At 39.5% G+C, this 12,041-nt stretch overlaps 1 protein-coding gene across 1 annotated transcript in view; it reads right to left on the reverse strand.

Moving 5' to 3' along the window:
- LOC140229412 (cell adhesion molecule DSCAM-like) overlaps nucleotides 1-12,041 on the reverse strand; it is a 49,363-nt gene that overhangs the window by 27,401 nt on the left and 9,921 nt on the right. The window contains exons 5-9 of the mRNA XM_072309663.1: nucleotides 7,373-7,669; nucleotides 2,871-3,146; nucleotides 2,233-2,511; nucleotides 1,578-1,697; nucleotides 40-213 (exon numbers count right to left, since the gene is read on the reverse strand). Of these exons, the coding sequence (XP_072165764.1) occupies nucleotides 40-213; nucleotides 1,578-1,697; nucleotides 2,233-2,511; nucleotides 2,871-3,146; nucleotides 7,373-7,669 (1,146 nt within the window). The remainder of the gene's footprint in view (nucleotides 1-39; nucleotides 214-1,577; nucleotides 1,698-2,232; nucleotides 2,512-2,870; nucleotides 3,147-7,372; nucleotides 7,670-12,041) is intronic.

The raw sequence follows: 12,041 nt of genomic DNA on the forward strand, positions 1-12,041 counted from the left end.
ACAAAATTACTATGACTGTTATTATTTTCAAATACTTACCAAAGACAGTGAGAAGAGCTGTCTTACTGGGACCCGTACCCACACCATTACTGATGTGACAGAGGTAATATCCGGCATCCTCTTCGCGAGCCTGCCGGATAACCAACGATCCGTTCTCTTGCCTTTCGAACCGCGGATCGTCCGGCAGGTGCTCGAAGTTGGAAGCCGTCGTACCTGCGTGAAGAAATTTTTTTGAAAGAACGCGTTTCGATTGACTGCTTGCTAATCATTGATATATATTGTATTGATTCGCACTCCAACATGTTCACAGTGTTGAGACAGTGAACACTATAGAAATGTAAAAATGTAAAAGTGTCCGATGGTAAAAATAAGCGAACATTCTTCAGTGCCGTCTTAAAAGTTTTATGATTGCATTTCCGTCTCAGTTTTTCCATTATTACATTGTTGTACTGACCTTACATAGCTATGTATATAATATTATATAAGTTTTATTCGAATTGCTCTTTTTGCTGGAAATGGGAAATGAATGAAACGAAATTGAAGATTTTTTTTTTTTAATTTATGACGATTTTTTGTTGTCGCCATTGTTCAACACTCTAAAAACACAAATGTTGAATTAGCATTTAAAAGGGCCGAGGAGTGACAACATTTTCAAAGTGTTGGTTTTCCTGCTAGATTCAACATTTAAAATGTTATCTTAAAAGTTGAATGCAACACTTCCAAAATGCTGTCACTCCTTGGCCCTTTTAAATGTTGATTCAACATTTGCGTTTTTAGAGTGAAGCCTTTTTTAAACCAATACGCTTTTCCATTACGAATGTCTACATTAAAGGAACATTAAAGGAATGGTACAGTGCTGGAGGAGGCGAGGATTAGGCTTTTAACTTTTGTGAGATACCAAGAAACCATATATGAAATAGTGCAGAGCATACCACTCTAAGACGAATTCAAAGTTTACTTGATGAGAATCGGTTTTGGAATGGCTGAGGCATCCAAAAACAAAGTAAAATAAAGCTATCCTAATATAAGGAGGGTCCCACCTTTTATTAGGATTGCTCTATTTTGCGTATCTCGGCCGGTTCAAAACCAATTTTCATTAAATAAATGTTGAATTCCTTTTAGAATTACATGCTCTTTCATATTTCAAAAGAGGTTTCTCATTATCTCACCCAAAAATGTTAGAAACCTGAAGTTAGGTCTCAACCAAAACTTTACGATCCCTTTAAAAATTTTGTTCCCGAATATTGTTGGTTCTTTCGTCTATTCCTCCTCCCCCTGCTTTGTTTCTATTTTGACTTATACTCGTTCTGAGCAGCAATAACACCCCTCTCCTTCTCCTGATTCTTTTCGAATTCTTCTTCTTTTCCTCCTCCTACTCCTCCTCCTCCTTCTTCTTCTTCTCCTCCTTCTTCTTCTTTTTACCATTATTTTTATCGTTATCCAAATTCCTCCCATGCCTTTTTTTTCTCTTTCTCAAGAAATGCATCGAGCAATCGGACCCACATTTGACTTATTGTTATACATGACGTGTCCGAGGTGTGTCCTCCTATTGCCTTTAATGCAAGAGCGCCACCTACCAGGAGCCTTGCGCCACTCTACAACTGGTTTCGGGCGACCGTCAGCGAGGCAGATGAGGACGGCGGTGCGGTTGAGAACCACGTCGGTGTTGCGAGGGGCAACAGTGAAGCGAGGCGGGACTGTGCAATAAAGACATATACGAATGATGATGATGACCATGGTGAGTAGGATCGTCACCCTGATTACAATAATTTATGCAGTGATGATGTCACGAGAATAATAATCACCATTCATCATCATACTTTTCATTGTTATAATAATTTATGACGTGAACAACCGTTACTGATACACCTTCCGTAATTTGTCTCGGTGAGATATCATAGGCATCATTAATTTTCATCACGTTTATCATAGCAAAACTCATGACGCACCGTACGTTCTATCCATATTATCTGTTTATGTATGTATGAATGTATGTGTGTATGTATGTATTTGTGTATGAATGTGTATGTTCGTCATGTATGTATGCATGTATTCATTAAAAAGCAAATGTATGTATTCATGTATCTGTCTGTCTGTCTGTGTAAATCTGTTTTCCTATCCATCTTTCTAACAAACTCATTATTTTTCTCTCTCTGTAGGTACCTACATGCATTCTCTCCATTCTGGGAAATAAGTGTACTCATTTCTGTCTGTGTGTTCGTTCGTGTTTACCTTGTATAGTGAGTTCCGTAGTGTAATTCACTGAGGCTGCGGTGTTGTTCGCCTCGCACGTGTACCTGCCGTCGTGCACCGTCGATGCGTCGGAGATCGACAGCGTGCTCGAGAACTGACGCAGATCGAAGTCGATGCCGATGCCGTGGGGGATGGGCTGGCCGTCCTTCAGCCACCGGAAGTTAATGGGGAGGTCACCCTGCGCCACGATGCAGGTCAACTGTGTTCGCTGTCCCTGGGTCAGGGTCAGCGGGTCAATCGGCTGGATGACGGGCGGCACTGTGTGGGCGTGGAAGGAGGGCAATGTACGATTTTATGAGCACGCGTGTGCAATATTATCAAAACAGGCTGACCAATGAGCGACATTCTCATCACAGGATGTTCACATTAACCTTTTCCAGTGAGATTCTCTGAGTGTCATGTGCTTTTTACGGAACCTACTACGTTGCCTTGGGCAATGGGTTACCTCTTACGTGTATACGATCTACAGACGACTGCATGACATATCTTTTCAGAGAATACCCGAGATCAATGCAGTGGCAATCAATGACCGTTTGCTTCCTTTGCGTTTAATGTTATCATTTTTCAATGGTGGGGGAGGGGCGAGCGGTAGGAAAGACGGGCCCCATGCAACTGACCTTTGATCCGGAGGTAAAACTTGGAGGAGGACTTCCCGCCGATGTTGTTGCGCGCCTCGCACGTGTACATGCCCGGGTCGTCAAAGGCGGACACGGCGGAAATGACGAGGGTACCGTTAGGGTACACGTTGTGCCTGATGTCTTGGATCGGCGCAGGAGACTCGCCCTTCTTCCAGGTAATGACGGTGATCGGGTAGCCGACCACGTGACAGTGGATTGTGACGTTAGTTCCGGCCACGGCCGTGATGTTCGGTAGAGGGCGTACCATAGGAGGTCCTGTTACAGGAATGGCACAACAACATTTTAAAGGACATGTTTCACTCTGGGGGACAACATGATTTCTAGAATCTCGAGGTTTGTTCAGCAAATTGAAGGATCTTCGGAAAGCATGTCCGGTATGATAATCGCCTTTGATGTTCAGTTCATCAATATTTATCGGTCCGTGAAAAAAAAAATGATTTTGATTGTCTTTTCTATTTCGTTATACATATAATATGGAGAATGATGACATAAGTTTATATATGCATCAGTAGATTGAAATTAAAGTGTGCAAGTTCGCAGGTTTTGTGAAAGAGGCTTCGGAGTAGATGGTACCATATTTTTGGCTCTATACAACTAAGTCAATTATTGACGTGAATAGTGCCATTCGAATGTCATTTGGCAAACGGTAAAGAAAAAAAAAACAATTTCCATTTCTAAATCGACATGAATATTGGTTTAATGCTATAAGCACCGAGAATTTATTCTCCGGGATACACCAAAACGGAAACGAAGAAAAATTACCGAATCCTGTTTAATATCTACATGATCACTCTAAATACTCCTATACCTGCTTTATTTTGATACATATTTTTCAAGCTTTTCCAATGCCCATTTTAAGATATCTTTACTCGCAGTATTCATTGATAAAAAATGACAATAATCCTTTTAGAATTCTGCTCGTGGCGGATGGCGGTGTATTGAGTTTAAACTCATCTATACACACAGAGTGTGTAACGTGGCATATGTCGTAAGCGATGCTAACAGCGTAGACCCATAGCGCATAGAAACAACAGCGATACACTAGCAACCGATGTCGAGTGGGGGAACTAAAGTATCCGTGATTATCGTACAATGACCCTTCATTTTAACGTTCAGCTTGGTGCTTAATCACTCCCAAGGTGAATCAATGGACAGAGATCGATTTCGAACTATAATCTGGTGCGTGAACAAGCGATTTCATTTGCATAACAAGAATGATGAAATTTGCATACTGAATTGCCAGCGCCTTTAATTCGGCCTTGTCCGTGCGTTCTCGACCAGATAATTGAAATTTATTGTGCGGATGATATAATCGCTCGATGAGAATTTCAGCGCGGGGTGTCACTCCAAACGACAAAATCTCTGACTTTTGAATTCGGAAGCGAGGATGCGAGGTTAGTGGAATAAAAACAAAAAACAGTTCGCGTTTATTGATTCACGCAGTCAGCCCTATAACCCATGGTTAAATCTTTATGAAATTTAATTAGCCGGACCACACAAGGTGTGGCTGCGTTCAACACGCTCTACGTGACCACAGCTTCCATATTACCTTGTTTGATGTTGGGAAACATCCATTGAAAACATACAATGCCATGTCATGTAAAATTTTAGTTTAAATCAATAGACTGAAATCCAGTAGACAGAATAATAGTCAAAGTTTAATCAAAGTCGGGCTTGAAATGAAAGCACTCTGAAACTTTGATATTTCAGGGTATTTTCACTGAATAATGGCATTGGCACAACCACGTACTATAGGCCCAAGTATGCAAAATAGCTAAAGTGGTGACATCATCGGCTCATAATCTATTCCACTATGCATGATGATATCATAAAAATCATGTTTTGCTCGAACATTTCGCAACAACCCGTATCAAATCGTAACAAAAGAGATTATGTGCGTATACACATTGATACATTTTGCTTGCTTTCATAATTTGATTTGATTTGATTTGATTTGATTTGATTTGATTTGATTTGATTTGATTTGATTTGATTTGATTTGGTTTGATTTGATTTGATTTGATTTGATTTGATTCATTAAAAATGCATATACAGTTCTATATAAATGTCATACATACATTATAGTTTGTACATGGACTATTAATACATTTTGTGTGGATATAAGCTATTAAAAGTTTGACAGGGAATGAAGTGGGATATCCAGTATAGATATGATTTACACATGATTTACGTACATGATATTCATTTCACATCAGCGATGATAACTAAGCGAAGATCTGTGTGGTCTTCGCAGACTCGTGACGTGACTCGTGATAGTGTTATCATTTTCACCTAATTTGCAAATAAAAGTACGTATAGTTGTTACTAATACTGTCCATGTGGTGAATATCTTAAGTCCAATGTTTGTGATTGCACGTCGTGAATTCTCTTTCCAGATTTTATTTTAATCGTTAAAAGTCATCTTGATCGTTGTGAGGAGTTGGCCTTTAACACCACCCCCCCCCCCCCCCATAATAGATTAGAACTTAGAGGAGAACAATTCTGGAAACGGATGAACTTGCAGGAAATGAGCAAGAGAGATTTACATTACTACGAGGGAACCAGCCATTGCGTAGTCGCCTACGGAGAACAAGATGATAATAGAAATGAATTAAAGGCAGTGGTGTTTAGGACGTAAAGGCATAAAACGTGCTTTAACCAGCATTCACAGCTTACAAGGTAATGATCTGGCGGGGGTGACTTAACTTGGGACGCAAAAATCAATAGCGACGCATTGTTCCCAGAAGTGGCCGCGGAGCTGAACACACAGCGGGTACGTACTGTCGCGTGTCGGGCTGGGCCTGGCGGCCAGCCATCTCGCACCGCCCTTTGTTTGGGGCACGTGCCTCTCTCCATACCCGTTTACGTGAGCGCGGCTAATTTGTACGTGACATCAATAATTATGGCGAAATTTTGACTGGACGGAGTGACGAGATGTTTGTATGGGGGTGGGGTAATTCTTGAAAACATGGAAACAGGGTGTGAGCCATTTAGGTGTGGTGGACACAAAATACAAAAATCATCAATTCTCATATACCAGACGACCCTCATAATGACTTCCATATAAATGATTATTATATGAATCATCAATCAATTCATGACATCATAGATCAAAACAACTGATTATAATGCAACAGTATGAGCAAGATGAAGTAATCAGTGGGATGGCCGCATCAGTAAGAGATGGCCGCAAAGCAAGGAACGTTAAAAAAAGCGCAGTTTGAAAAGTAAACTAGTTTCAAGAGTATTCTCTTTGGTTTCATGATGGATTAGGTGTATAGAGGTATAAGAATCAACCCGTTGAAGACTCGTCCCAAGCATACTCGGGCAGGTGTCTGTGGGGAATGTGTGTTATAGCAAAGCTGTAAACGATGCATCTTGCATTTCAAGACGGAACTAAAATATCATTTACCTATCTCTTCGTTTGTCTATCTATTGATTTATCCCAAAATCTGTAGAGTTAGTTTATCTCTCCATTTATACATCTATCTACCTATCTAACTTCATAACTATAATATCATATCTGTCTATCTATCCATCTATCTATCTATTTATCTGTCTATCTATCTATCTAACTATTCATATTTTCCCATCTCTGTCCAGTTAGGCTATAACCGTCAATATGTCTTTGTACATACCTTTCGTCTATCTATCTATTCATTAATTTTCAATGTCTATGATACTTCAGACCCCCTTTCCCTTCCTTTCGGACATTGAACAAAAAAAAAAGGTATATCCCACTTCCCTGGTATATCGTGTATTGGACACGCACGGACACGGGTGTAAAATGGTTGCATTGTGACGTAGTTATCCAATACACGTCACTGACGACTGGGCAAACAGAATGGAGTGGTCGCTGTTTATTCACCCTCTTCGCGAGTTATTGGCCCCGGCGTGCGCGAGACCCGCGCGTAATGAAGTCGCAGTTTAAAGGAACATACCGCAGAGTAAAAGCAGTCCGATGAAATGGTTTAAAGGGGAAGTCGACGCAACATTCAGTGGTAATTTTACTTTAAGGGACCACAGTTTGTACTTGATTACCTCTTTGCATTTGTCAGAGCTGCAACTGAACTCACGCTTCTGAATAGAATCAGTAGAATTTGGCATACAAAGATTTCGTCGAATTAATCAAGGAAATATTTATGTTTCTTGCTCGTTTATTGTTATGGTATGAACCTTCAGATTCAGGATTTATAATAAATGCATTCGTATTTGTTTACGGGTCCTATCAAAACATCATTAGGTGTCTAGTTTTGTCTTTGTTATCATTGTTGATCTGTATTAAATCGTTCTAAACTGTTGTGTTATTTACATACACTATACTATGTGCTAACCGTTCTTTTAATCGATTTTTTGTTTGTTTTTGTGTGCAATGTGTGAACATGAGTAATTGGATTCATGATCTAATGAGTCAATCAATAAATGAATGAAAATGGACAAGAAGGACATCTATGAATAACTTAAGACATTGGCGGACCTACCAAGAACATTGATGCGATCTTCGTGTCGGACCACGCCCAACTCGCTGGTCGCCTCGCAACGGTAGAGCCCGCCGTCCTCCGTCAAGAGACCCGTGATGTTGAGGTGGCTGATGACGTCGTTGTCCTCGTTTATGACGTCACTGAGGGCGTAGCGGGAATCGGCGGGGATCGGTTCCCCGTCCCGAAACCAGCGCACGTCCGGGGTGGGGTTTCCCGCCACGGTGCAGGCGAGCTGGAGGTTGGGACCCGGCTGGAGGGTCTGGTTCGTGAAGTGCATCAGGAGGATGGGCTTAGCAGCTGAAGCGAAAAAAAAATGCAGTTGTTATAACTAAATAAATTTTCGAAATTATATACCCCAAAGAATGGTCACCTTTTCTTTGGAAAGTAAATATGGATGGATGAGGCGGCACTGTGATATCACGAGTGAGACCCTCGTCTTTCAAATGGACGTCCCGAATTCGAATACCCGCCCAGTGCTTCTGTCTTTTGACAAAAAATGTTTTAAACCACAACGTCAATCTTGATCCACTTGTACGGACATCTGATAGACTAGTTAATACACTGGTAGTGGTAGTAGTAGTAGTAGTAGTAGTAGTAGTAGTAGTAGTAGTAGTAGTAGTAGTAGTAGTAGTAGTAGTAGTAGTATAGTAGAGTAGCAGTAATAGTGTCGTAGTACCAATAGTAGTATTAGTAGTAGTGGTAATAGTTGCAGTAGTAAAAGAAGTAGAAGTAGTAATAGCAGTAGTAGTGGTGTGATAGTTGTCATAATAATCATAATTCTAACTCTTGTCATTGCCATTATCATTATTACATTAACAAAAACCACATAAGAATAAGATACACGTAGGATCCGTCATAAAGATTTCTTGCTACAGTTTGACGGTGAGTTCCTAATTTCATATATTTCACTTAACGACCTCTGATATCAAATCTTCAATCTAACCATTTCATTGCTAAAAGTCAGCCTACAACCGGCAGTAGAAGTAGAATACCAAGAAAGCAGTCATCGTGTTGTCTTGGCTACCCTAGGGTATGTAAAGAATGTGTGACTGACGTCATAGTCTGATGTAAAGCATTAATCCGTTACTGACACTACTTAACGCATACTATCCTTGCTAGGGAAGTGACGTTTGTCATTGCCGTGAATAATGATAAAAGTAAAACAATGTTCTCTTTTGTAAAGATGAAAAAGAGTTCACATCATCACAGCCGTACTTTACTGGTTTAATACAAAGTCTATTGACAACTGATGTTTAACTGCATACATTGCATTTTTGAACGTCAAACATTTTTCAACAGAAAAAAAAAGACTTACACTTTATTTTCAATCATTAAACAAACTGCGCGCTTTAAGCAAATTAATGGTTTATCTGTCTGGCATGTTGATTTCGGATATCAAAAATAGTACATGACTACGTAAAGAACGACCGATTGCAATGTCGGTGAGACATTTCCATCAAGGGCTCAGCTAGCAGCGAAACGGTTTCAAAGTACCTTTAATCTGTACCTATAACAGTGGTCTTACTGTGTTTAGAAGACTTTGTGAACTCATAAATACACAAACATACATAAACATGTCATTGCCGTTTCTAAATTTCAAAAAGACGTTAAAGAATATGAACGGTGCGTAAAGAGACTAGTTGTGCGCTTTAAACCACTCGAAATTTACAATGATAGCAATCATATTACCGATTTATCACGATTTTATTTTTTTTTTCTATTTTTCTATGTCAAAATTCATATCATATGAATGTCTCAATGAGCATATTTCAATTGTTCTTCAATTTTGTCCTCTGTGGTTATGATTCAGCGTAGCAGTAATTACTCCTGGACAAAGGCAATATATCGCAGATAATTACAACTCATGGACGTATATTAGTGTATGTGTGTGTGTTTGTGTGTGTGCATGTGTGTGCATGCTTTATGTAGCCATGTTCAAAATGCCTTGTGTGCATCTCAGTAACGATGACGACATAGAACAGAATTGGCGTGCAATTGTTGCTCATATAATGAAAAAAAAATACCGGCCTAATCCTGCTCCCCCCACTCTTTCTTTCTCTCTCTCTCTCTCTCTCTTTCTCTCTCTCTATCTATCTATCTATTTGTCTATCTAACTATCTATCTGTCTATCTACTTATTTATCTGTGTATCTGTCTACCTATCTCTCCTGTGTAGATATAACATGTATATTTGTGCACATGTACAGGCATAATTTTATATAGATTTCAATCCCATCTCCAACTCTTTCTCTCTCTCTCTCCCTCTCTCTCTCTCTCTCTCTCTCTCTCTCTCTCTCTCTCTTTCCACTTTCAATCTCCACTAACAATCGCCCATGTTGATTTGTAAAATGATTACATTCACTGACGAGTCCTACTAACCCAACTAACGAGATTTATCTATCTAATTGCGATCGTTTACAAAGAGAGGGGTCTGGAGGGTGGGTAATGATAGAAGAAGAGATAAATATATAGAGAGAGGGTAGGAAGCAGGGCAGGGGGTAGGGGTAAGGGGGTGGGGGGTAACGTGCCAGTTTCTCCGGGAAATATCTATGTCAAGTAGTCCTCCGGTATAAGGCATTTGCATTCATAAGGGATTGTATAGTTTTGGTTGAGACCTAACTTCAGGTTTCTTACATTTTTTTTTTTTTTTTTGGAGTTAATGAGAAACCTCTAGTGAAATGTGAAAGAGCGTGTAAATCCAAGAGGAATTCAATGTTTATTTGATGAAAATTGGTTTTGGAATGGCTGAGATATCCCAACATAGCGATCTCAATAAAAGATGGGACCCTCCTTTCATCACGATCGCTTTGTGTTATTTTGTTTTTGGATGTCTCAGCCATTCAGAAAGACGATTTCCATCAAATAAACAAGGAATTCCTCTTATAATGGCATGCTCTATTCCATAAGTAGTTTCTTGGTATCTCGCAAAATGTTAAAATCCCAATCCTCATCTCCACCAATACTATACTCTCCCTTTAATTCTTTATTGCTCTGATTTTCAGCATGTGCTAAGATTGGTCTCATTCTTTTGAGAGTATAGTTGAAGAGTTTGAACAGATAAACAGATGAAAGCCAATTTCAATTTCTGCAAGTAAGGATATCATGAAATAGAGAAAACTTTAATCTTTTTTTTTATGACAATGCACTCGGTACACAAAAAAAAAAACATTTTTGAAAATTTTATTGAAATAATCACATGCATTTCAGCAATTTTCTTTGTTTTTAGCTGCTTTAATCGCATGCACTGTATCTCTAATCTATAGAAATGGATAGAATTTTATGGGGGTTGCATTTAAACTCATCAGTTACACATGGATGTAGATGCTAGACTACATTGAACATTAAAAGTTACCAGCGACTACACCATTGTAATTTAATGACAGACGTGTGTGTGTGGTTTTTTTTTTTTCTCTTTCTTATACCTGAACACTTCTTCTGATAAACTTATGTTGAAAGAAGATTTCCACTCATTTTCATAACACATTCTTTTCTATGTGTGTGTATGTATGTGTGTACGTGTGTGTGGGGGGGGGTTGTGTATTTCTAGGAATTAAGCAAAAATACTAGGTACGCGGTGGTCACTGACTTGATTATCTTGCTCCAGTCTAATCATATTGAATTCACTCCACTTTTTTTCTCAAGGCGAGGTAATATCCACTAGAAATCTCGATAGCTGATATCAGGTCGGTAGTAAACGAGCGAAATTGCCCGGATGAATACTCCACTTGTCGTAAACCCCGATATCAAAACTGTTTGGGTCTTTGATATGACTGTAGATGGCGTGAGGTCAGTGATCTATATATCTGCATATACCTCCCCTTTTTTCTTCCTAGCCCCTCTTTAAAATAGATCATTCTCTTTCTATCCCTCTCTCTCTCTCTTTCTCTTTGTCAAATTATATCTTTCTGTCAACCTTACAATAATTGAATTTACCTTTGTTCTGTTCTGTGCCTTTTCCGCCTTCCTTTATTTCTCGTTCGTTCGTATCTTTGTCTTTTAGTACTTTGTTTATTTACTTCTTTGAGGGAGCTTTTCATGGTAGGCATTCCATACACTTCTCACACCGAACACTTTACTATCTGTCCATCTCTCACCCCTTCTCTGCCGTTTTCCCTCAATATTAGGTGAATTTCAGCATTTTCCTACTCAAGTTGGTCTCTATCGCTGTCTTGTTCATCTAGTTCAACCGTTGCTATATCGCGACATGCTAATTGATGCGCACATCGTGTTTCAATCGTTGCCATGGTTTTTGTGTTCAAATTTGACATCATCTCCATGTCCTGTTTCAGAACGAGACAAAGTTGCAACTTAGTGTAACCATGGTAACCAAATACTGGAAGCTGCAGCGATAACAGATTCTCTCTTCACAATATAGTGGATGAGATATCAAAACTATGCACGGAACAACTAGATGTGTCTTCAACTGGTCTTAGGGTATTGTCTGGGGAGTGTAGAAAACATTAAGTGTCCAATAATCATGATCAGATCCGGCTGTCTTCTACCTACCAATGGAAACAGGAACCCCACATGTTTTGACGCCACATCTCAAGGCATCCATAGTGTTTGGCCATCCAGGTCACTGATTTCCATGTAAACTGGGTGTGTCAAATTTTATATTGGCCGTATCAATACCAATAGAATTACTGACAGTGTCCAAATGCCGTCTTCTT

The sequence above is a fragment of the Diadema setosum genome, chromosome 6 (genome assembly GCF_964275005.1).
Source record: "Diadema setosum chromosome 6, eeDiaSeto1, whole genome shotgun sequence".
Classification (NCBI taxonomy): domain Eukaryota; kingdom Metazoa; phylum Echinodermata; class Echinoidea; order Diadematoida; family Diadematidae; genus Diadema; species Diadema setosum.